General features: G+C 37.0%; 1 protein-coding gene across 2 annotated transcripts in view; it reads right to left on the bottom strand.

Moving 5' to 3' along the window:
- IMMP2L (inner mitochondrial membrane peptidase subunit 2) overlaps positions 1-24,603 on the bottom strand; it is an 855,505-nt gene that overhangs the window by 799,174 nt on the left and 31,728 nt on the right. For both annotated transcript variants that reach the window (XM_077775070.1, XM_077775071.1), the window contains exon 3: positions 17,807-17,943. In XM_077775070.1, the coding sequence (XP_077631196.1) occupies positions 17,807-17,941 (135 nt within the window). In that variant the 5' untranslated portion in view covers positions 17,942-17,943. The remainder of the gene's footprint in view (positions 1-17,806; positions 17,944-24,603) is intronic.

Below are 24,603 nucleotides of genomic sequence, written 5' to 3'. Positions count from 1 at the left end.
TAATGTTTATTTTTAAGAAAGAGAAAGAGCATGAGCAGGAGAGGGGCAGAGACAGAGGGGAACAGAGGATCTGAAATGGGCTCCAGGCTGATAGCAGCAAGCCCGACGGGGGCTTGAATTCATGAAATGTGAGACCATGACCTGAGCTGAAGGCAGATGCTGAACCCACTGAGCCATCCAGGCACCCATAAATACCATCTGTTAAAGATACTGTCTTATTTCCTTTGGATAGTCTTTTCTGCTTTGTTAAAGATTAGTTGACCATAAAGGTATGGGTTTTCTGGGTTTCCCATTCTGTTCCATTGATATATGTGTCTGTTTTTGCACCAGTACTATAGTGTCTTCATGATTATAGCTTTATAATATAGCTTAGAGAACAAACTGAGGGTTGATTGATGGAGGAAGATGGGCAGGGGATGGGCTAGATGGGTGATGGGTATTAAGGAGGGCACTTGTTATGATGAGCACTGGGTATTGAATGTAACCACTGAATTTTGCTCCTGAAATCAATATTGCACTGTATGTTAACTAACTAGAATTTAAATAAAAAATTGAAAAGAAAAAATCAGTGTAATTATCAACAAATCAATATCTCTACTCCTGTTTCTTCATCTGTAAAATGATGTTTAGTAATAGTACCTTCATCACAAGGTTGTGGGTGATAAATTATATTTAAAGTGAATACTATATCTAAGGCCCAAAATACAGTGATCATTCAATATTTTCTATTATTATATAGAATAACATCTTAAACTAACTATGGAAGGTGATGTAGCTATTTTTATTTTGAGTATTTTTCTGTTTTTTCCAACTTTTCTTCAATTATTATGCAATGCCTTAGAGTAAGAACAAGCTAATTTTTTAAAGAGAAAAACCATCTGATTTTTACATTCTTTTATTACAAATATTTATGAAGTGCGGTTTCTTCATTAACAAATTCTTCAGTGTTTAAGCATCCCTTTAATTCAGACCACTATAACTAGATTGCAAACTTCCTGGTTCAGTGAAATACGGCAATAACTATAAAACACTGCCATTTAATATGTGTATGGTGCTTCCATAAAACAGATATTGAGATAGCTTTTCAAATTAATAGCTCTGATTAATTATGACAAGAAATAGATCATGTATAATTAATGAGATATAAAATTTATATAAATAAAATTTCTACATATTGTCACAAAGACAGATTATTATATGTAATATAAGCTACCTACATGGATACATCTATAGATTGGCACCAAGATATAGCTATATGCTGACAAACTCATAACTCCCTCATAAAATTGAATAAAGCTTTCTTAGTCACTGGTAGGTCCTTCTCCATTGGTCAAAAGAATCTCTCTTATTTATCCCCTAGCCTAAAATAAGAGTTCATAGTAAGGTATGTAGCAACAATAAAAAAAAGTGATTCAACAAATAACAAACAGTTTTTAAGAGGCTGCTTGGAATTCCCTAGATATATTAACTGCAAAGAGCTCAAATTCCCCAACAGGTGCAAGTGCATACCAATCTATACAATTCGCTTGTACAATATTTGTGAATAAATATGTAAAGATGAGAACATGGATTTGAGATCCTTAGCTGCTCACTGTTGAACTTCATGTGGCATCCTATGAGGGAAGAAAAAAAGAGCCCCCCATTCTAGCAATATAAAAGTGTATCAGAAATTTTGGTCCATTGGATGCCTGAATTACATGAATCAGTGATCAGAATTAAAAGGTTCCATTATTTTGCTTATATCTGTTTTGAGCAGTTCTTTAGCTGTCAATTCTTCCTGGAATTTCTTTGGAGCAGAGCTCTTTCATTTCATCATTTTGATTAGCTTTCTATCTCTTGTTAGTTTTAAAAGCTTGTTATGCACTCTGCTGTACCAAAGAAGGTNGCACTCTCAACAATAGCCAAAACATGGAAAGAGCCTAATGTCCATCAACTGACAAATGGATCAAGAAGATGTAATTTATCTATACAGTGGAATACTACATGGTAATGAGAAAGAATGAAATCTGGCCATGTGTAGCAACATAGATAGAACTTGATGGTGTTATGCTGAGCGAAATAAGTCAGGCAGAGAAGGACAGCTACCATATGTTTGCACGCTTAGGAGGATTAGGAGGAACTAAATGGAGGACTGTGGGGGCAAAAAAGGGGGGAAAATAGTGGGGGAGAGGGAGGGAGGCAAACCATGAGAGACTCTTGAATGCTAAGAACAAACTGAGGACTGATGGAGGTGGGGGGAGGGGAGGGGGGTAATGGGCATGGAGGAGGGCACTTGTGGGGATGAGCACTGGGTGATATATGGACCATAAACTTGATAATAAACCATTTTTAAAAAGTCAACAAAAAAGAAGCATGTTATTTAGAACATGAAAGTAAATATTAAAAAAATAAAAATAAAAAAATAAAGGGTTCACCTGTGTAAGAAACAAATAGCATCTCAAAAGAAGAGATAAAAGAGACAAAAGCATGTAGTCCTTATACTACTTATTGTTACAAAATAAACATTCTAAAGCCTAACACAAAATCATTTATTTGCTCTTGATTTTGCAATTTCAGCTATGCCTAGCTAAGTGGTAGTCAGCTAGTCAGACCGGAGGCCACTCAGGCAGGTACCACCATAGAGATAGTACTGGTCCCAGAGTACAAGCTCTCCTGTGCCAAAGGGACTCATTAATATAGCCAAATCAAGAGTCAGGGTAGGGGATTACACAAGAGCTTGCAAACCAATGGGCAAGACTCATGGGTGTTGGTGGTGGAAGAGGGGACATTAATGTAGCAATCTCTCGAAGTCCTTTTGCAAAAGGATCAAAGTCCACGGATGAGGATACTAGGGTGGAACTCAAATGCAGTTCACCTTGAATCACAGGCTTAGGAAGGAAAAAGACATGCTATCTGTCCCCCAAACACCCAATATGCAATGGAAAGACAGGGATGGGATAACCACAGTAGATTTTTTAAAAAGAATCCGAGAAATACAGAAATCATTTGTCCATAGCAAGTCTTAAATCCAGCTGCAGATTTTGTCAGGGATTCCTGCCCTAGGGACAGAAATGTTCTTTCTTTAGGACCCCTTTCATTATCTGGAATGGCCCCCTAATCTATTGCTATCCATGGGTCTTTGCTCTCCCCTATGGGCTTTTGACTCCAAGATAGGTTCTTTTTAAAAAGAAATCCTATTTATAGTAATCTGGAGCCCAGAGGACTCTTTTTAAACTGGCCATCACTTTTATTTTTCCTTCTCATTATTTTTAAAAATTTTAAAACCATTACAGTTAACATACAGTGTTATATTTATTACAAGTGTACAAAATAGTGATTCAACAACTCTATATATTACTCAGTGCTCATCATGATGAGTGTACTTTTAATCCCCTTCCCCTATTTCACCCACCCCCCAAACCCTCCTCCCCTCTGATAACCATCAATTTGTTCCCTATAGTTAAGAGTCTGTTGGGGCGTCTGGGTGACTTGGTTGAGCATCCAACTCTTGATTTCAGTTCAGGTCATGACCTCATGGTTTAGGAGTTTGAGCCTCATGTCAGGCTCTGCGCTGACAGCTCAGAGCCTGCTTGGCATTCTCTCTCTCTCCCTCTCTCTCTCTGCCCCTTCCTTATTTTCACATGCTCTCTCTCTCAAAATAAGTTAATTTTAAAAAAGAAAGAGGCTTTTTCTGAGTTTCTTTTTCCCTTTATTTGTTTTGTTTCTTAAGTTCCACATAAGTGAAATCATATGGTATTTGTCTTTCTCTAACTGACTTATTTTGCTTAGCTTAATACTCAATCCATGTCATTGCAAATGGCAAGATTTAATTCTTTTTTATGGCTGGATTATATATATAATTTATTTCATTCATTTATTGATGGACACTTGGGCTGCTCCATAATTTGGCTATTATAATAATGCTCAATAAACATTGGGGTGCCTATATCTTTTTGAATTAGCATTTTCATATTCTTTGAGTAAATACCCTATAGTGCAATTGCTGGGTCATAGGACAATTCTATTTTTAAATTTTTGAGGAATCACCATACTGTCTTCCAGAGTGGCTGCAGTCCCACCAGCGGTGCAGAAAAGTTCCTTTTTCTCCACATCCTCACCAACACTTGTTGTCTTTTGGGATTTTGATTTAAGCCTTTCTGACAGGTATGAGGTGAGATCTCACTGTGGTTTTGATTTGCATTTCCCTGATGATGAGTGATGTTGAGTGTTTTTCATGTGTCTATTGGCCATTTGTATGTCTTCTTTGGAGAAATGTCTGTTCATGTCTTCCGCCCCTTTTTGAATTAGATTGGGGGGAGGGTGTAAGTTCTTTATACACTTTGAATACTAACCCTTTATTGGATATGTCCTTTGCAAATATCTTCTCCCATTTAATAGGCTGCTTTTAGTTTTGATTGTTTCCTTTGCTGTGCAGAAGCTTTGTATTTTGATGTAGTCCTAATAGTTTATTTTTGCTTTTGTTTCCTTGACTCATGAGATATATCTAGAAAAATGTTGCTAGAGCTAATGTCAGAGAAATTACTGCCAAGATTTTTATGTTTTCAGGTCTCATGTTTAGGTCTTTAATCCATTTTTACTTTATTTCTGTGTATGCAGTAAGAAAGTGGTCCAGTTTCAGGGTGCCTGGGTGGCTCAGTTGGTTAAGCGTCCAACTTCGGCTCAGATCATGATCTCACAGTCCGTGGGTTCAAGCCCCGCATTGGGCTCTGTGCTGACAGCTCAGAGCCTGGAGCCTACTTCAGATTCTGTGTCTCCCTCTCTCTCTTCCCCTCTGCTAGCTCTCTGTCTCTGTCTCTCAAAATAAAATAAAGACATAAAATAAAATTTATAAAAAGAAAGTGGTCCATTTTCATTCTTTTGCATGTTGCTGCCCAGTTTTCCCAACAACATTTGATGAAGAGACTTTTTCCTATTGCATATTTTTGCCTCCTTTGCTAAAGATTAATTGATTATATAATCATGGGTTTGTTTCTGGGGTCTCTATTCTTTTCCATTGATCTATGGGTTTGCTTTTGTGCCAGTACGATACTGTTCTGTTTACTACAGTACAGCCTTGTAATATAACTTGAAATGTAGAATTGTGATAACTTCAATTTTGTTTCCTTTTTCAAGATTGCTTTGACTATTCAGAGTCTTTTGTGGTTCCATACAAATTTTGACCATTCCTTTTAGTATATACCAAATCAAGTCCCTTAAAATGCTCTAGACTTCCTATTCATCTAATTGACATTCACTTCCTTCTCCCATAAAACTATATTCATAACTCTTTTCAAACTAAAACTTTCTCTACTTTGTGTCAGGCTGCTATGGCAAAAAGCCCTTAAGATTCTTACACATGTATTATCTCTTTTGGCTAGCTGAAAGGATTTCTATGCCACATCTTAAATCTTTTTTGAGGTCTTACCAAAGAGTCTTCCAGTCAAGATTTGATATTTACCCCAAGCCACTCTTTATTTAAGAATTTTCTGCCTTCCAGAAACTGCTAAAGAAATAATTTTATTTTTCAAAACAGAAAATCCGAGACACCTTGTATCTCCTCTAAGTTCTACTTTAAGTTATTCCTCTCCTCCTATACCATATAAAAGCTATAAGAAGCCAATTTACAATGTCAATATTCTGCCTGGAAATCCCCTTAGCCAGATTCATGAATTTGTTAAGTACACCTTTTATATTCCAAGTCCTACAGGTGACAGTTTCTCAGTTTCAGTACCATAAACATGGTCACCACTACTTCAGTCTCCAATAAGCTTCCTCACCACCTTTCCAGCTTCTAGCAAAAGCTGTCTCTCATCAAAACCAATGTCATCTATTTTAGAATTTATTTTGGCAGTACCTCCTCACTGACAATGCCGGTTTTTATTTGGGTGACCTATTGCTTCATAACAGACCACTCCAAAACTACGTGTCTTAAAAGGACAACCATTTATTTCTCATAATCCTGCAACATGAGCTTCACTTAGAAGGGTAGATCCTCCTCCAGTCTCTCTTCCAGTCAACATGTGGTAGCAATCACCTGTGACTCATAAAGGGCTAGAAAGGCCAAGATGGCTCTACTCATACATCGGGCAGTTAACTGGGGCTTCTTGGACAGGATGCTTCACTTGTCCTCCAACGTCCCCTCTAGCAGGACAGCCTAAGTTTCTTGCATGTTCTCAGTTCACAAGCACCTTCCAAGTTTCTACTTGAGTAACATTTGTAGATGCTCAATTGGCTAAAGCAAGACACATGGCCTGAGTCAATGTGGGAAGAAACTCTACAAATCAATGAGGGAGGTATGATTCATTGAGGAGCCATTACTGTAAATATCTACACGTTTCCCATGCTAAGTGAATGGGCCATTCTCTCAGGTGACACTCTGTGCTTCCTGATGGTCATTTTAAAAACTACAGAATGAAAGATGGTTTATATTATAAACAAAACAAAAGAAAGCTGGCAAAAAAATAAAAGAAAAACAGTTTTTGAAGTTTATTTATTTAAGAGGGAGCAGAGGAGAAGCAGAGAGAGAGGGAGAGAGAGAGAATCACAAGCAGGCCTCACTGCCAGTGCAGAACCCAACACAGGGCTCAAACTCACAAACTGTGAGATCATGACCAGAAACAAAATCCAGAGTCAGCCATTTAATCAAATGAGCCACCCATGTGCCCCAAAAGATAAACATTTTTAAGCTATAGAATACACAACACACATTTAAAAATTAAATATAAAGTAGCAAGATAATATAAAACTAAAAGTAGGAAGAAGAAATAAAAAGTTTATAAACTAGTAAGAAAAATGAAAAATGAAAAATATTATAAATTTATATAACCATTAACACAAGGGAATAGAAGCAATAAAATAAGCTAAAACTGAGCATAAATATATGAGGGGAAATTTTTTATTTCAAGTTAATTTAGAAATTTATTACCTTTCATTGGTGATGGAGTCTCTTTTTTTAATGTTAATTTTTTGAAAGAGAGAGAGAGCATGAGCATGAGAGAGGGAGGGGCAGTGAGAGACAGAGACAGAGAATCTAAAGCAGGCTCCAGGGAGGCTTGAACTCATGAGCCATGAGATCATGACCTGAGCCCAAGTTGGACACTTAACTGGCTGAGCCACCCAGGCGCTCTGGTGATGGATTCTTTTTATGAAAAGAAAATGTTGCTATTCTCAGAGGAAATAGCTTTCGAACAGGAAACTTCTCACCAATTTTTTTTTTCAAGTTTTTATTTAAAATCTAGTTAGCTGTGGGGCTTGGATGGCTCAATTAAGCCTTCAATTCTTGATTTCAACTCAGGTCATGATCCCATAGTTGTGAAATTGAGCCTTGCATCAGGCTCTATGCTGACATCATGAGATTCTCTTGGGATTCTCTCTCTCCCTCGCTCTCTGCCCCTCCCCTCTCCTGTCAAAAATAAATAAGCTTTTAAAAATAATAATTAATTAATTAATTATACTTAGTTAACATATGGTAAAATTGGTTTTGGGCGTAGAATTTAGTGATTAATCACATATATACAACATCCAGTGCTCATCACAAGTGCCCTTCTTAATACCCATCATCATGTAGCCCATTCCCCACTCTCTTTCCCTCCAGCAACCCTCAGTTTGTTCTCTATAGTTAACAGTCTCTTAGGGGTTGCTTTCCTCTCTCCTTTTTTTTCCCCTTCCCCTATGTTCATCTGCTTTGTCTCTTAAATTCCATATATGAGTGAAATCAGATGGCATTTGTCTTTCTCTGACTGACTTATTTCATTCAGCATACTACACACTAGCTCTATGTTATTGCAAATATCAAGATTCCATTCTTTTTTATGGCTATGTAATATATATATATATATATCTCACAATTATTTTTAGTCATTCATCAGTCATTGGACATTTGGACTATTTCCATAATTTGGCTACTGCCAATAGTGCTGCTAATAACAAAGGGGTGCATGTACTCCTTTGAATCAGTATTTTTGTATCCTTTGGGTAAATACATCAAAGTACAATTGCTGGACTATAGGGTAGTTCTATTATTAACTTTTTGCGGAAACTCCATACCACTCTCTAGAGTGGCTACATCAGTTTGCATTCCCACCAACAGTGTAAGATGGCTCCCCTTTCTCCACATCCTTGCCAATATTTGCTGTTTCCTGTGTTGTTAATTTAAGCCATTCTGACAGGTGTACAATGGTATCTCATCATGGTTTTGATTCATATTTCCCTGATGAGGAGTGATGTTGAGCATATGATGAATAACTTAATAGACAAATGGGTGGATAATGAAAAATATATCTTAAAAATGTTAAAAGTTAGAATTCAAAAGCTCGGCAAACCATAACAATCAGGATTTTTGAAGCAAAAGCAGTTCCCATGTCTGGCAAACACCCCAATTTGCCCTACAGAAGAGCTGGGGCTCTCTATAAGAAAAGGTTTCTCAAATGTATTTTTTATTAATGCATAATTGAGATGTAATATTACATTAGTTTCAGATATAAAGCATAGTGATTCAACACTTGTGTACATCCCAAAATGATTACCATAGTAAGCCTAGTTACCACCCATCACCATACATAGTTCTGAATTTTTTTTTCAAACTTGTGTATTTACGGAGCTTATCACAATGCAGATTCAAAGGTCCTAGTAATGATTCCATTTTCATAGATATCTGAAATGGAGCTCAAGAATCTTTATGAATAAGCCCAAGGATGGTATTAATAAAGGTCCAAAGATGACACTGTCAAAGGGCTTTCTCAGACCATGGACCTCCTTCTCCTTTGCATCACACTTACTGTTCAAAGCCCTTAAGATAAGCCCACGTTTAAAATTTCAGGCTCAAAAGCTAACATCCTCCATTCCCTTAGCTATAGCTCAATTTGAGCAGCTTCACCCTTTCAAGCCTCCCTCCAGCAATAAAGCAGCATTTTCAAATTACAGGTCATGACCAATGAGTGAGTCATAGAATCAATTTAATGGGATGTGACCAGAATAGAAAACATCAGAGGGCAGTGCACATAATGATGGTAATTACAGTTTTAGTATTGTTACATGAAACTTTTGTTTCACTCGTATGTATGTGTGTACAATGAAAAACTATTATCACTTAATGAGTCATAATCAAGAAGGTTTGAAAACCTCTGTCATAAAGAATATAATGGATTCATCAAGAAGCTAAAAACTTTTCAGGTGAAGAGTGCAGAAACACCCTCAAAGTCAAAGAAAAAAATTCTAATGATGATAATTTCATTTCATCATATTTCTGTAGGGTTTAATTATTCAGGGACTTCAAAGAACAAATTTAATATGCATTTATTCAGCATCCCTCTGAATGGGTAGGTAAGAGGAATATGGTCCTTTTCTTTTAGAAGCTTACAAAGTACATGTTAGTATTAACCCATAAAATAACTAGAAGACTAGAGGAGAATACAAAACATTTATAATCATGAGTTAAATTTACAGTGCCGTAGGATTTCAAATAAGTGAATGATGGAATTAGGGGAAGTTGTGTGAAGAAGGTAGGACTCACCTTGAACATAAGATAAATAAAAGCAGAGAGGAAAAGTTACAGTAATAAGCCTATAGATAAATGAAGATAGCTGCCTATAAAAAAACATCTCAAACATTCAGTGTATAACACAATACTGAGTAGATATACTACACCCAGTCATTCAGAAACCCAGGTTCTTTCTATCTAATAGATCTACCATCTCCTGTGGCTTCAGAGTCTTCACTCAATTCCTCTGCATCCAGCCAGCAGACACAAGAGAGAGCATGGATTACAAAGAAGACTTTCACAGACAAAGCCTGGAAATGGCAACTCACTTTTTAATCCTCTTTCCACTGGCCAGAATTCAGCCCCACTGACTACTAGGAAGCAAATAATACAGCCTAAGACCAAAATGGAGTACTTCTATTCATTTCTAGTCCTTTCTCTTACAACTAAAATATCCCAAACATAAAACAATTAACAAATATAAAAGGACTCTGAAAGGTGGAAAGAAGATGGACTAGAGGCTAGGGACATAAGAACTTGAGGAATAACATGGCAGCAAGTTCCCAGGTTGTCTTTTTACTTCTTATATATCCTAGATGAGACACTGGAGAAGCCTGCAACCAAGAACCACCAACAAGCAGAACAAAGACCTTAAAGAAAAGCCCACTTCTTAGCCAAAGGACCAGGAAAAGGCTGGCCAAGTGGAACAGAAAACACTTTTTATAATACCTGTCCTAATCTAGTCAAACCCCAAAGGAAACTGTGCCCTGACACCAAGGTGTTAGTGGGCAACAGGGAAAATGGTGTTCCAGCCACACCCAGTGTCAGTGAGACTGGATGCATTCCCTTCACCTTCCTCTCCTACAAAGAGGTAGAATGAGAATGCAGGGCATGTTAGTCAGCATACTATCACCCACCCCAGGGGTAGTTTGGCAATTTTTTTTAAATTAAACATAAATGTACCATACAACTTAACAATTCCATCCCTAGGTACCTGCTTAAGCAGAATGAAAACCTATCTACACAGACATCTGTGCATGAATGTTCACAGCAGTATTATTCATGATAACGAAAATGTGGAAAGAGCCCAAATCCCCCCACCCCAGGGCCGGCTCNAGCCATGGCCCCCCCCACCCCCGGGCCGGCTTCCAGCGCGCGCCCCGCGACCTCCCTGTGGCCGTGGCTTTTAAACTGCCCTTCCTCGGCTGGGGGAGGGGGCGTCCCCTCGTTCATCTGCTCCCCCCGCCACTACCCCCACGTCCCACAGGCCTCAAGGGGACGGGCCTCTGGGCACTGGGTACGGCGCTCCCCCGGCTCACGCACACAAGGTGCGAGCAACTGGCGAGGCCGCTGAGGCTCCGCGGTTCGCCGCCGCGAGCGGGGTACAAGCTTCAGGAGGAAGAAGGATATCATCTTTCTTATTCATTCCTGTGTCTTCAGCATCTAATACAGTGCCAGGTATATNAGCTACTGAACTGCTCAAAACAGATATCAGCAGCATAACTGAACACAATTTTAGAATAATAATGGTAAAATTAATAGCTGGGACATCAAAGAAAACATACNTCCAAGATAGATCACATACTGGGACATAAAGCAGCCTTCAATAAATATAAAAGAATTGAGATCACATTTAGCAGCTGATAGATCTATTATCTAGTCTTTAAGGTCTATTCTGCTAAAAGTTGTCATGGACTCTCATTTGTGATAGTGCTCATTTCTTTGTGTGACATTTTTACAGTAAGATCATATTCATCAAACTTTGTATGTGCCCAGAAGGACATACAACAGGTGCCTGAGGATACACTAAACCCAAGAACAAAGTGAATTAAAATCTCAACTGAGGGTATTTCATTCACAGTGAAGGTGAATTCAAACCTCAGTCCCACATTAGGCTTTTCTCCGCTACTCAGAGCCTACAAAATTTTTCTTGAAGAACAAATTTGGGTTTTAGTGTTTCCATTTCCTAAAAATGTGTCTCCTCCATGATCCTGAATTTATTCAGAATTTCTGTTCCACCTCCCTACCCTGTACGAGCCAAGAGCCTTGTCTTCTGATCCCAGTGTGGCTATTAAAATCAAAAACTCTGAGTTACCAGAATATGACAAATGTCCATAGGACACCTGCTGGCTTCAATGCATACTTACTACTCTGGAAATGTATTCCCCCTCATTTGTGGTCTCAGATCATTTCTCTTACCTCCCTGCAAGGTCACAATACATTTTTAAAGATTTTTAATGTTTTATTTATAATTTTTTATGAGTTTTGCATTGGGAATATTCTCTAGATATCTACTCCACTGTATTTCCAAAAAGTGAAATCTAACTTCTTCTTTTAAGATATCTAATTACAAAGTTTATAATCTTCAGTTTAGAATAGGGCATTCTTCATCAACCTGAGTTTTAAAATTTGAAATTTTTCATCTCCCATCACAACATAAGATTAATTTCGATCTTTGTTTAAATTCCAAATGTACTACAAAGCCACCCCAAAATCAAATAACTTACCAATTATACCACTGCATAAACAAAAGTAAAATGGAACAAAATATCTCTGTGAGCAGTATTAGAGGGAGACGAAACACCATAGTGATAAAGCACAACTTTTACTAGTTATTATTTAGTAAACTTGCCAGAGTTAGTTGAAACCAGTTCTAAAACTTGATGGTTGTGTGAGCTTAGGTAAATTACCTCAAATGGCTGCTCTCAGTTTTTTTAAATGTACAGTTTAGAACTTGAGTTAATATCCGTAATGTATCAAAAGTTCTACCCGTAGGCATCTGAATAAAGTATTCAATTTAAAATTACGTAAAAGAAAAGCATTAATATTCCAATCAGCAATGATCATAACTCAGAAGAATATACAAAAGTCTCATTAAAGGGGAATTATGCATGCAACTTAAATGGGTCAATAACAGTGCTTTTGTGTATGTATACATATGCATACGTGTGTGTGCTCACTAATAAACATAAATAGATAGGTTTTAGAGGCAGAGAGATAGGAAAAGAAGAAAAGAAAAGGGAGAGAAAGAAGAAGAGGGAGGGAAAAAGAAGACAATAAAATAAACGTGGCAAAATACTGAAAACTGATGAATCTGAGTCAAGAAGCCTTGGGAGATCTCTGTACTACTCTTACAACTTTTCTTTAAGTCTAAAATTACTTCAACATTAAAAAAAAGTGTTATGAAGTCAGTGTTTAAATAACATATAACTTGGCTATATAAAACAGAAGCATCCTGTTCTTCTATCATGGGAAGTGAAGAAAATCCCATGAAGGGACATTATAAAGTTATCATTCACCAACTGTTTCAGTATCACATATGTTTGTTGCTATAAATACAAACTGATCTATTTGAATTCTCTATTAATGACAGGTTGTACAACTACATAAAAATGTATAACATCCTAAGGGGTAAACACTTCAGGTGAGATTTTCAAGCCAAAGGTAATTTGGGAAGAAAGCTCACACGTAAGCTGAGAGAGCATTCCAACATTAACTCCTGGCTTCCTCCAAAGTCAGCCTCAGACGAGCAAGGGGAGTAAGAATGCAGAGCATTCAGCATTGCAGGAAATGTGTGTCGGGTGTCCCAGCATCTTGGAAGTGCAAATTCAGCAGGTAACATAAAACTCCCTAACTCTGCATTAAATTCTGGCACAGACATCACAATATATCTCTTTCCTTAAGAGTCTATATTTGTATTTAGCTTCTCAGAATGTCAAAATAATAGTTACAGCCAATGATAATTGTTGAATATTAATCGCAGTATATGTTTAAAATTTTTTTAATAAAATAAAATAATGCAGCAAAGACAGAGAGAGTGTGAGCCTCTTTGCTTCTCTTTGACAGAACTTTTAATTTTAAACTCAGTAGGAAACAAGATAATGACTGCAAAAGCCAACAAGGAGTCTAAGATGTTTATTACAAACCAGTTTCTTCAGGATCATTTGCAGGTAGCTGAAAGTCAAGACAATTTTGAACCAATGAATGTGTATAATTGATTAATAAATAGCTCAATACTGATTAAACTCTACTTTCCATTCCATTTCTTAGTTTTCTAATATATTCTACATAAATCTTTCTCTGAAATCTGAGGTCAAGAGATAGAATTGTGGAGTAACATTTTCAAGTATTTTCCCCTCTGGCTATGCCACCTGGAAAGAGGAAGATTGTTCACAATATAAACATTCTGTAGCAATTGCAACAAAAACAGGACAATGATACCTACAATTCTTTCTTTCACTTATTTCTTAAAGTCTTAAATCTTAATTTTAAATGTAGAAGGCATACACCTTTTATAAGAACGAGTGACCCTGCTGCAGACATTCTCACTCAAATGAAATCTAAAACTTTGGTGTGAGGTCATTAAACTATTCCTAGGGCAACTTTTTTACTCTAAAAGCCTCAGTAAGCGATTGAACTTCTAATTTGAATAATTGCATTCCACCAACATAAATTCCCTCTGTAGTTTCAACTGTATGCAGTATCAGTCTTCATTCCTGAGTTAAATTAATGTTGAGTAATGTGGTGCTTCTTAAAAAAAAAAAAAAAAAAGTGCATCTACTTTCATAGTAACCTTTCAGCAATGAATAGAAGTGATTCATGTCCACTAGAAGGGAATAGGTCAGTATGAATAATTTCTGCCAGCATTCTCTGTGTGTATAGCACTGCAAAAGGTATATCTCATCCAAAAAAATGGATATATTTATACAACTTTATTTAAAAAATCAAATGCTTCATAAACTGAATCCTGTTTTCCACTGAATTATGTCATTATATCATTAAAAATTTTATTTTCATTTATGACTTACCGTCAGCTAGCTGTGAGTCCTCACATTGGATCACCTCTATCCTTCTAGTCAGAAACCTAATAAATTGTAAATTAATACTGGGAAACCTAACCTACTCAGTAGTGTTTAAAAAGTAAAGATTTCTTTTAAGAGGAAATCCTATTAAATCCCAAGCCTCTCCTATTAAATCCCAAGTGAACAGAAGTCTTAAAACACATTAAAAAACAGCTTTTATGCAAAATGTGTTACTCAAAGTGAATTTCCAATGTTGTATAACAGTGTTTATTCAATACACTCTAAAAGACTAGTATTATATATCTCTTTAATGAGATTCAATCTTTCAATCCTTGGATTTTCTTAAATAACATGTCTACAAGTTGCAGAGTGACCTTTAACAAAAGTCACTCTAAAGAGATGATCCAACTAGTCTCAGGTGATTTTCAACCTAAAGAAATCAAAAATGGGTCAACTCATTTGATCAGTGACCCCAAATTTCAATATATTCCAATTCTGTCAGTCTTGGATTCCAAAGAAGGCTCATTCTACGTAGACCCATAGGTTAAAAAAAAACCTTCAGTGAACACTGAAATGTAAAATGCATGGCTAAATGACATATCTCATGGTGCTACACACAAACATGCCATAGAGATGACTCAGAGTCAAAATTCAAGGGTACAATTCCAAGGCAGGTCTCACAAAGAGGAGCAGATTTCTGTCTTGAGTTTCCTTATTACTGGTCATCTATGCCACTCTGTTCATTGTCTCCTGTTCATTGAGCCAGTGGTCACACTTTCTCTGTCGTCACCTATTATCCAACTGATCTAGGTTATTTTCTTTCCTCCTCTTCTCTACACCTCTTTTCTTTCTTACCTCTTGCTTTTACTACCTTCCTCTCATACTTCTAAGCCTGGTACAAGATGACATCACCACACATCCAGAGAACTCCCTTCTTTCACAACGAGTCAGCCAACTGTCAAACACCAGATATAATTTTCAGGACTCAGAGTCAATAAAAGCAGGTGTATTCCATGCGGGATGCTCAGGTACTTCCAGAGATGTCCACAGACCCTGCCAGCTATTTTAGTACTTGTGTCATTTGAGAAATTTGAAGACAAGAATTTTTTCAAATTTTTTATCAAAAATTCTGCTGAACCCCATGGTCTAAACATGTTCAGTTCATCAAAGCTGTACAGTAGCAAAGATGTCTTCAAAAATGCTTAATTAATTAATCACTATATCCCATTATTGAAATTTATGCTCCTAAATAATTTTAAGTATGATTTAGTACTATCTAATAAAATGATAAATAAATTATCTATTATATTTAGAAGTGGTCTAAAATTCCTAAAATACAAACCCAACTGTAAAAACATATATCTTTATTCTCTTCCCAAACTACCTTTTCCTCTTTTATCCTAAAAATAGCACACCCTCTCTTCTGAGTAATGTCACCACTACCCTACCCTGAAAGCTGCAAGCCCATACAACAATGTGCTTCCAATACATACTGTCATTTTCTTACTCAGCTCAGCCGCAGGTTAGGAGGTGTACCTGTCTGAAACAGAGCCAATCATGGCACCTTAACCCACTGGACAAAGTTGATCTATATTTGTATAGATAAGGGCATATGACCAAAACGGAATAAATTATAGCCCTTTCCCCAGATTTTTCAAAGTGACATTAAGGCAAGAAGGGAAATCACTCTCAGGTGGTGATGAAACTGGGCATCTTAAGGCATGAGAGCTGCCAGCAGCCATGTGCGTGCATTGTGAAGAAAGCTGGTCTGAGAGGACAAAGCCAAGATGCAGACAGAAGCAGACGGAAGAAACAGAGAAGACCAAGCACCCTGCCGCATTCCGATCCCTGGTTCCAGTTGTCCCTGACGATTGCCACACTTCTGCCTTCCTCCTGGGTACATAATAAGCCTTCCAATAAATTCTCCTGGATAGTCAACTCAATTCAAGCTGTTTTCTTGTAATCAGTAGCCAAGGAAATTCTATATAACATACCAAACAAACTACAAGGTAACAAATTTGACTTCTTGGGAATAGGGGAAGGAACACTATCAGAAATGTATCTGCAGCAAACTTAGTACTAGTCAATAGGCTGGCATTTAGAATGACACTATTTAACATTTTCTTCACCGCCTTCATAACTGAGTGATAAACCTTGCCTTTTCATAATACAGTCAATTTCTTGTATTTTTTAGTGAATTTCCTCAGCACAAGCCAGGAGCATAGATGTGCATAGATATATGCATAAATATGTTCTGGGCTAAAACATGAAGATTAAGATACTATGGTTGCCATATGATTCTCTGGAATATAATTAGATCCAAGGCAAGAAGGCTTTGAGTTCTCGAAAAATCTATTTCAAGATAGTAATGGTTGTATGGCAAAACAGCACTGACTACCAAAACTCAGGATGAGACCTGGTTTTCAATACAGTAATTACATTCAAAAAAGCAAACTCTAACTCCTCAAAACTGATACCTACGCCCTTTACTAGTTCTCACTAAAACAGAAAGAAAAAAAATAAGTATAATGTTAAGCTCTTAGAAGCTAATATATTCATTTTACTTGTTTTACACAGTTATTTAGCACAATGCATGAATTTAATAGATGCTCATAACAGAAGAAAACAAATCATATTACAAAATCCAAATAATTCTTAATTATATAAACTTACATAATTAGGTTCTCCACATCAACTTTAGAACTACAAAGTCTTCTCTAAGTTATTCCAAAAGACTATTTTCATATAACTTTTAGAAATCTCCACTGAAAAATTATTCCTATGTAAACTGTATTTAATCTTTTCAATCAGCAACATGCTTAAAGAACATAGAGTATCCGGGACCAGTACTCTAGACTTTTCTACCTACTAAAGTATATATACGCATACATATATACACATATATATACATGCAAATGTACATACATGTACACATACATAGATATATGTACATATATATTTATTTATATATGCACTCTTGTATATGTGTATATATATTTATATACATATTTAGGGTATGTGTATAGACATATATACACATAATATGCACACTAATGTTGAGATATATTGTAACTATATATACCCTACACACACACACACACACACACACACGAGTAACTGAATTTGATTCAAACCCCATCCTGCAACTACATTAATAATTTGGTCTTAAAAGGATATTTAAGTGTATATTCAAATACGGGTAGTAAAAACATCTTAAAATCCCAGGCCATATCCATAGGAAATGGTGTCATTTGATAAAATTTCTTTAGAATCTCTACTTACAATTCTTAAAATAAGTAAAATAAAAACTAAAAAAGAACTATAGATATAGAAAACGAGTTGGTTATTTTTATTCACCTCTCTCCTGTTTATAATATGACTCCATTAAAAGACCTTCTATAAAAACTTAGTAAAGTTAAATTTCAGGTCAAGGCTTTTTTAAACTTTTTAGGTATCAGCATAGAAATAATATACAGGATTCCTGCTGCTAGTACAGGAGAAACCATGAAGCATGTGCTGTAAAGAAGGAAGCCACATTCGTTTTTACCTGCATTGATGCTCCCTCCACTCTGGCCACACAGGCCACCCGATCCAGGAAAGTCACAGCCACGGGCACTGCCACAAAAAAGCCTTTACAGAAGGCCTTGAAGTATCTTCTCACCCAGCCTTGCGACTGTGCCATACCTAAAAACACAAAGAAAACAAGCATGGAATTAGCCTCAAAAATGGTAAAAAAAAAAAAAAGAAAGAAAGAAAAAGAAAAAAGAAAGAAAAAAACTGGCACAAGAAAAATAAGAGTTAAGGAAAAGTAACATCATCTCTTAATATATTTCATACCCATCCCTCTAACCAATGGAATAAATTTGACTTAAATCTCAAAGGCAAATACACTAACTCAGGTTAACTCTTTTTCAGTACCAGAAAGCCACTTGATGTCAGTGAAACTTTCTCTTCGCAAAGCAGTAAGTTAGAAAACAAATAAGCATTCTAAAAAAGTAAATCCTTTCAGGTTGTTGACTATTATGGTGGAAATGCTCCTTATACCCCTGACATCTGTTCTCTTCCACAGTCACAGAAGTTTTAATGGGACAAATAGATGTCCAGCCTCCCTTGCAGCTAAGAGTGACCATGTGACTAGGTCTGATGAATGGCATATGAGCAAAACTGAAACAGCCACACTGTGCCCTGAAAAGCAATATGCCCTCCCCTTCCGGTTTCCCTTTTTTTTACAACACCATGATAACAAGGCAGAGGTAGGAGTAAGATTACCCATCTCAAGTTAAAGAGAGCAAAGCAACACAACAGAGGGTCCTAGGTCCCCAGCATGATGGAGGCACCATAAGTGTGTGGCACTACTTGCATGGGAACTATTATATGAGAGATCTATCACCTTCCATTATGTTTAAACCACTGCTATATGAGTCTGTGTTATAGCAGCCAAACTGATCCTAACTAATATGACAATGAAGTCTATGATAGATCAAGAGGAAAAAAAAAATCACTGCATATGAATTCAATACAGATAATTACCAACACTCATCCTGTAACCATTTGACTAATTTTCACATTTTCCAGTGATAAGCAATCCCTTAACTGTCTCATGCGATGAAAAACAAAAATAGTGAGAGATCAAGATATGCTACCCTATCAGACCAAATGGAGCCAAACATAGACCAACAGATGAAGGGCCTTCATAGTTGGGAAAGATTAATGATGACCTTGCCCATGGTTCTTACTCAGACAAGCTATAAGGGCTATCCAATATTGAAGGAGGAGGAGAAAGGAGTGGTGACTTAGAGGTGTCATGACCTCTCCTTCTTTGCAGGGTGCAGCTGGATCAGAATAACTTTAAAGTTCCCCAACACAATCACAAGGCTTTGTTTAGCCTACAAGTCAGTTTGCTTCCAAGATGACCTAAGATTTCTGTCCTTCGGACCAGGTTCAAAAGGGTCCAGAAATGCAACTTAGACCAAACCTATACCAAAAAGGCATACACCAGGACAGTACTAAATTCAATCCAGGTACTCATATCTGAAGAGTTTACCCACAACCTATGTAACTGAAACTTGAAATGAGAGACAAGAGGAACACATGAAGAAAGGGTGTCACTACCTATATGACACCCAAATTGTTGTAGTTATGGGATCGCTTCCAAATAGCTTCATCCAAAAGACTTCCCCTCTGACTTTATTTTAAAGGAATTTTTCCTTTGAAGACACAAAAGAGGGTCACATGGTAATGAGGAATACATAGTCTTCTGATCAGGACAGAGCAAAAGAATTCTCCAGAGTTATTGGTATAGGTAAATGGCTTTCAAACTGTTGTGAAAGAATATACATTCTATACAGCAACTAAGTACCTGAGTACTCACTCACTCATACACATATACACTCATACACACACACACACACACATACACACACACACTTACACATATATCCTCAAAATGCAGTAAATAAGAACTGTAAAGTTTCACAAAGCAATATTTATTCTTATTACATAGTAGGCTATCATTTTAGTCCATTTCATTGAATGGAACAAGAAAGAGGAAGGGAGACCAAATTATTCTAGTGGTCCTGGGCAAGAGATGATATGGTTGGGCCACAGTGGTCACAGCAGAGGTGGAATTAAATGAGCAGACTTGAGGCACCCGGCTGGCTCAGTCAGTGGAGCACGTGACTCTTGATCTCGGGATCATGAGTTCCAGCCTCACACTGGGCATAGTACTTACTTTAAAAAAAGGGGATGGGGGGAGGACAAACTTAAGATACAGATTTTGGAGGTTAAAATGACAGGATTGGAAATGGAAGGGCAATGAGAGGGGAGGGGAAAGGAAATAAGAGAACGAAGTGTCAAGATGCAGTAGTGACCTAGGAAAGCAGTTATTTTGTCATCCCCGTGAATCGCATTCCAAAGTAGTAGAAACATGCTCATAATTCAGTTTCTCAAATGTTTATTCGGTTCTACTAAGCACAAAGCCATAAGTTAGGTGCTAGGGATATAGGAGTGGAAGAGCAGATATGATTCTTGCTCTCAAGGAGTTACAATGTACCAGGGATGATGCCCCTAAACAAATATTTTAAATGGAAATGAGCACTGAAAAAGGTCATGTCCTGGTGCATGGGAACATGGAGCAAGGAAGTCCCTCCATCAGCAAATGACCTGCAAAGGTAATAGCATTTGAGCTGAGACCTGGGCATTTCAGGCACATGGAGTAGCATGTGTGAAGGTCTAGGAGCAAAGTAAAATGTAGCTGTTTAAGAAACTAAATGAAGTTCCTTTTGGATAAAATTCATGCACAATTTATTTCCTAATTTTTAATTTTTACTTTAGTAAACATTTAGTTATTGTCTGCTAAACACCAATGCTAAGTGCAGAGAATATAAAGATGGCTGGGCATGCAATATAATATCATTTAAAAACTCTCACAAACAATACTTTATATGTTCTATGTAAATTTGTATCTGCATATAAAAGTATTTAAACTAGAATATTATTTGCATTATTGTGTTCATTATTTAATAACCACCCATATGTCACGTATATAATTAGTAAAGTATAGAGAGAGATGGAAAAAGGAGTCTTATCAAAATGCTGAGCAGTTCATTCTAGATGCTGGAAATGTAGATGATGACTATTTTCTTCTTTGAACTTTCACCGGTTTCTAACATTTAAGACATAAATATGGTGCTATGAAGTCACTTTAGTACGTGGATAGTGTGGGATGATGCCAGTCCTGATCTATTTTCCATCTGATAAATAAACCACCCTTTCTCAGTCCAACCTCTATGCTTCTCTAAGGAGAATGAAAAACACCAAATAAGATTCTTCCTATTTATAAAACACACTTAACTGACTGCAGTTCTTTCATGTAGCCAAAACAGGCTATATTGCACACTTGGGAAAACTTCCTGAGAGTTTGAAAAGCCTTAGACAGTCTTACCTTCCAGAGTAAGCAATAGGTTCAAACAGGAAAAAAAAAAAAAATGCTGACAATCCATATTACAAACAACTTGACTACTTGACTATTTTAAGTAATTAGCAAACTGGCCTTAAACACATAAGCCTATGCTTGCTTAACTATTAAGCACAAATATACTTTAACAATCAGGTTAAATAGGCGTGAGGATTTAGACTCAAAAAAAAAAAATGGGACAAATGCAAGTAGAAAAGCATGCTCCTATACATCTGCGGCTCTGAGAATTAAAAAAGCAAACATATGACAGAATGAAAATGTAAGTGTTCTCTCTGTGGTTCCTTGTGTCCTGCGTGCATGGACCTTCACTAAATGACCAGGGATATGTACAGAATAGAAACTGGGAAAGCTTTCAAATACAATGATGTGTTCTCCCAGTGTTGGGTAACCTGCATGCTTACAATGTAAGTTAAGGGGGAAAAAAACATAAGTTGCATCAGAATTGGAGCCCCAGAATTTTGAGCCTCCCCTTCTTTTCCAATATCCACTCTCCCATAAACTGCTACTCCATCTGGTCACTGTGGCAGCCAGGAAGTAACATGGTAAGGAGTCCGGGACCCTGAGGTGACCTATAACCAGCTGCATGTGTCACCAACTCACTTCCAGGCCTCAGTTCCTGTAAAAAGAGAGAGGCTACATTCAATTTCTAAGGCCCTATCTATGCCCCACATTCTTGTTTGTTTAAGTTGTTCCATTGTTTCTCCAGGATTTCAGCAGAAACTAAAATAAAAATTTTAATAAGTCATTCAGGTTATTACTAAGTAGTTGCTTTTTAGGTTTGAGACTCTAAACGTTAAAAAGAAAAAAAGACTTTGCTTTTATTAAACAACTAGTTACAATAGGAAACAAAGAAGCAGGAACAAGTGCCAATCATGTGAAAGAACATTTAATTACAGGTAAAGACCCAAAGCCACTGCTCTTCCACTTCTCAGCTTCACAGCTCCACTACTGACCATCTCCTGCACAGCAAAGTCCCGACCAGTATTTTTCTACCGAGAGACTCTCAAGGAGCATGGGGAAGGAGTGCCAATCTGAAGTTGCACAGATTCTGCCCAAGCTGAGGAATAACTAAAGCTACCTTGTAAACAAGTTGTCACTCTTTTCAGAGGCTTAAAAGAAAAGCTTCAGTACAGTCCTATCCTACCTCAGTTGGAAGGGCATCTATACTGCACAGAAATCAAACACTTTAAAAAGCTTCTATCACAGGGGTGTCCGGGTGGCTCAGTCAGTTAAGCATCAGACTTAAGCTCTGGTCATGATCTCATAGTACGTGAGTTCAAGCCCCGTGTCAGGCTCTGTGCTGACAGATCAGAGCCTATAGCCTGCTTCAGATTCTGTGTCTCCCTTTCTCCCCCTCCCTGCTCACACTGTCTCTCTGTGTCTTTCAAAAATTAGTGAACATTAAAAAAAAATTTAGGCTTTTATCACAAAAATACTAAAGAAACCATACATAAATGACACAAACATTACATTTCTATGGCAAGTCGTACAAATAGATAGCTTAAACTTCTATGGCATTCACATTTTTTGTTAAAGTTTATGTACTTCTTTTTCTATAGAAATTGCCAAAGAATCATTGGAGTGACCTGGTCTTTTATTCACGCCTTCAATGCTTAAAACCTCTATACTAATAAGCGCCCAGCATCTGCTTCCTTTGAGAAAATTTCTTTTAAGCAATGACAATATGCTACTAAAATCATCCCCAGCAAAAAGGGAATAATTTTTATCAGTAACCTCATTCTTCTAGGAACCACACAAGTCATTTAGGTTCAAAACATTGCTCCTGAGAAAAGTGATGCTTAAGTAGTAGGCACACCTGGTTCATTGCTGAACTGAGACTATTTTAAAATAAGCTTTCAGATTCAGTTGAAATCAAATTTGCCACCTGCCATATAGCACCTACAAGGGAAAGTTTCTTAGTGATGCTGACCTCCACCATATAACGACCTACGGCATAAATGCCTCTCTTTCCTCTCCTGACTTATAATGGCTTGATCATGCATGAACGCATCTAAAATGATTCTTAAACTTGCTTATATTTTAGCCTCTACAAAGTCACCAGTCACTCATCCATAGCAACCAGGTGGATAAATACACCTCAAGTCATCCTAATTACAGAAACTATTTAAAAATTGTGTGGGAGGTCTGAAAGTAAGAGGAAAATAATATATTACAAAGCAGTGTCTTATGTAAAACAATATCTTTCAGTCATAGCAATAAGCCTGCACATTTGGACAGACAAATCAAGATTTCATGTATACGCTCAAACTATATACAAAACTATGAGCCATCAAAGAATGTAACAGCAGGGATCCAAGCAAATCTGACACCCAATTCTTGACTCACTCAATATATATTATTTGCTCACCTACTCCATATCTGGAACTGAGATAGGGAAGAGTACACAATGCAGAACAAGGTAGGTGTGGTCCCTGGCCACATGGAGCCTACATTTTCATTCTTGCTACAGGAAGTGTCTACTTTGCTAGACACTATGCTAAGACACCAGAGGTAAAAGGACAGAACTTTCAGTTCCTTCTCAGGGGGACGAGTTACAAGATCACAAGAAATGAGCAGATGGCCGTCCATGATCAGGCTGCCCTTCTCCATGGATCTCTCCAGGAGCTCCTGTTCCCAGTAACCTCACCCTGCAAACAGCCTAAGCATGTGCAAAACCAGGAGGAATTCAGACACACCTGGACTAACTAATGAAAGAGAAAAATAACAACTGATGAATTAGAACAATTTTGAATGTATTGAAAGAAGATTTGGGAAAGTAATCTATGGAAACCAATTTAAAAAAATTCAGGGCCAACTTGCTCCTTTTACTTTACAATAAAAAATACATTATAAAATAGACAATTGGCAATCTTTAGAATGTGAACTCTAGCATCAATTCCCTTACCTTTTCATTTGTGTGACTTAGCAGTTCTCACTCAAAAATTCTCAGAAAGGACAAAATGGCAAGAAAAAAGTAAAGAAAAAAGAAAAATTAACCAAAAATAATAAAGGGAATAAGTGTAATGGAATTAGACATAAAGTGAACCATGTCTGGCAAAGATACTCCCCAAAAAAATCAACATTAGTAGCCTAATGAAGATAATAATGGTCCTCTGTCTTGACCTAAAACTGCTTCTTCATGGAGATCATTGTAAGTCACTACTGGTAAACTGATGAGCATCTGGATACTAAGAGAAGAAAGATTAAAACTGACATTCTTAACGTTAAGTCAGGAATGTTTAAACACAAATGAATGCCATTGGTATATTCTACCACAACTGATGTAGAGACAAAATACCACCAGAAAACAAAGATGAGGTGCAACTTATGGGTTTTTGGTAAGGACTCCAATTTACAAATGTCCTGCA

The sequence above is a fragment of the Crocuta crocuta genome, unplaced genomic scaffold, assembly GCF_008692635.1.
Source record: "Crocuta crocuta isolate KB4526 unplaced genomic scaffold, BGI_CrCroc_1.0 scaffold47, whole genome shotgun sequence".
Taxonomy (NCBI): domain Eukaryota; kingdom Metazoa; phylum Chordata; class Mammalia; order Carnivora; family Hyaenidae; genus Crocuta; species Crocuta crocuta.
The sequence above is the reverse complement of the archived record's forward strand: the minus strand, read 5'-3'. Positions and strand labels throughout refer to the sequence as shown.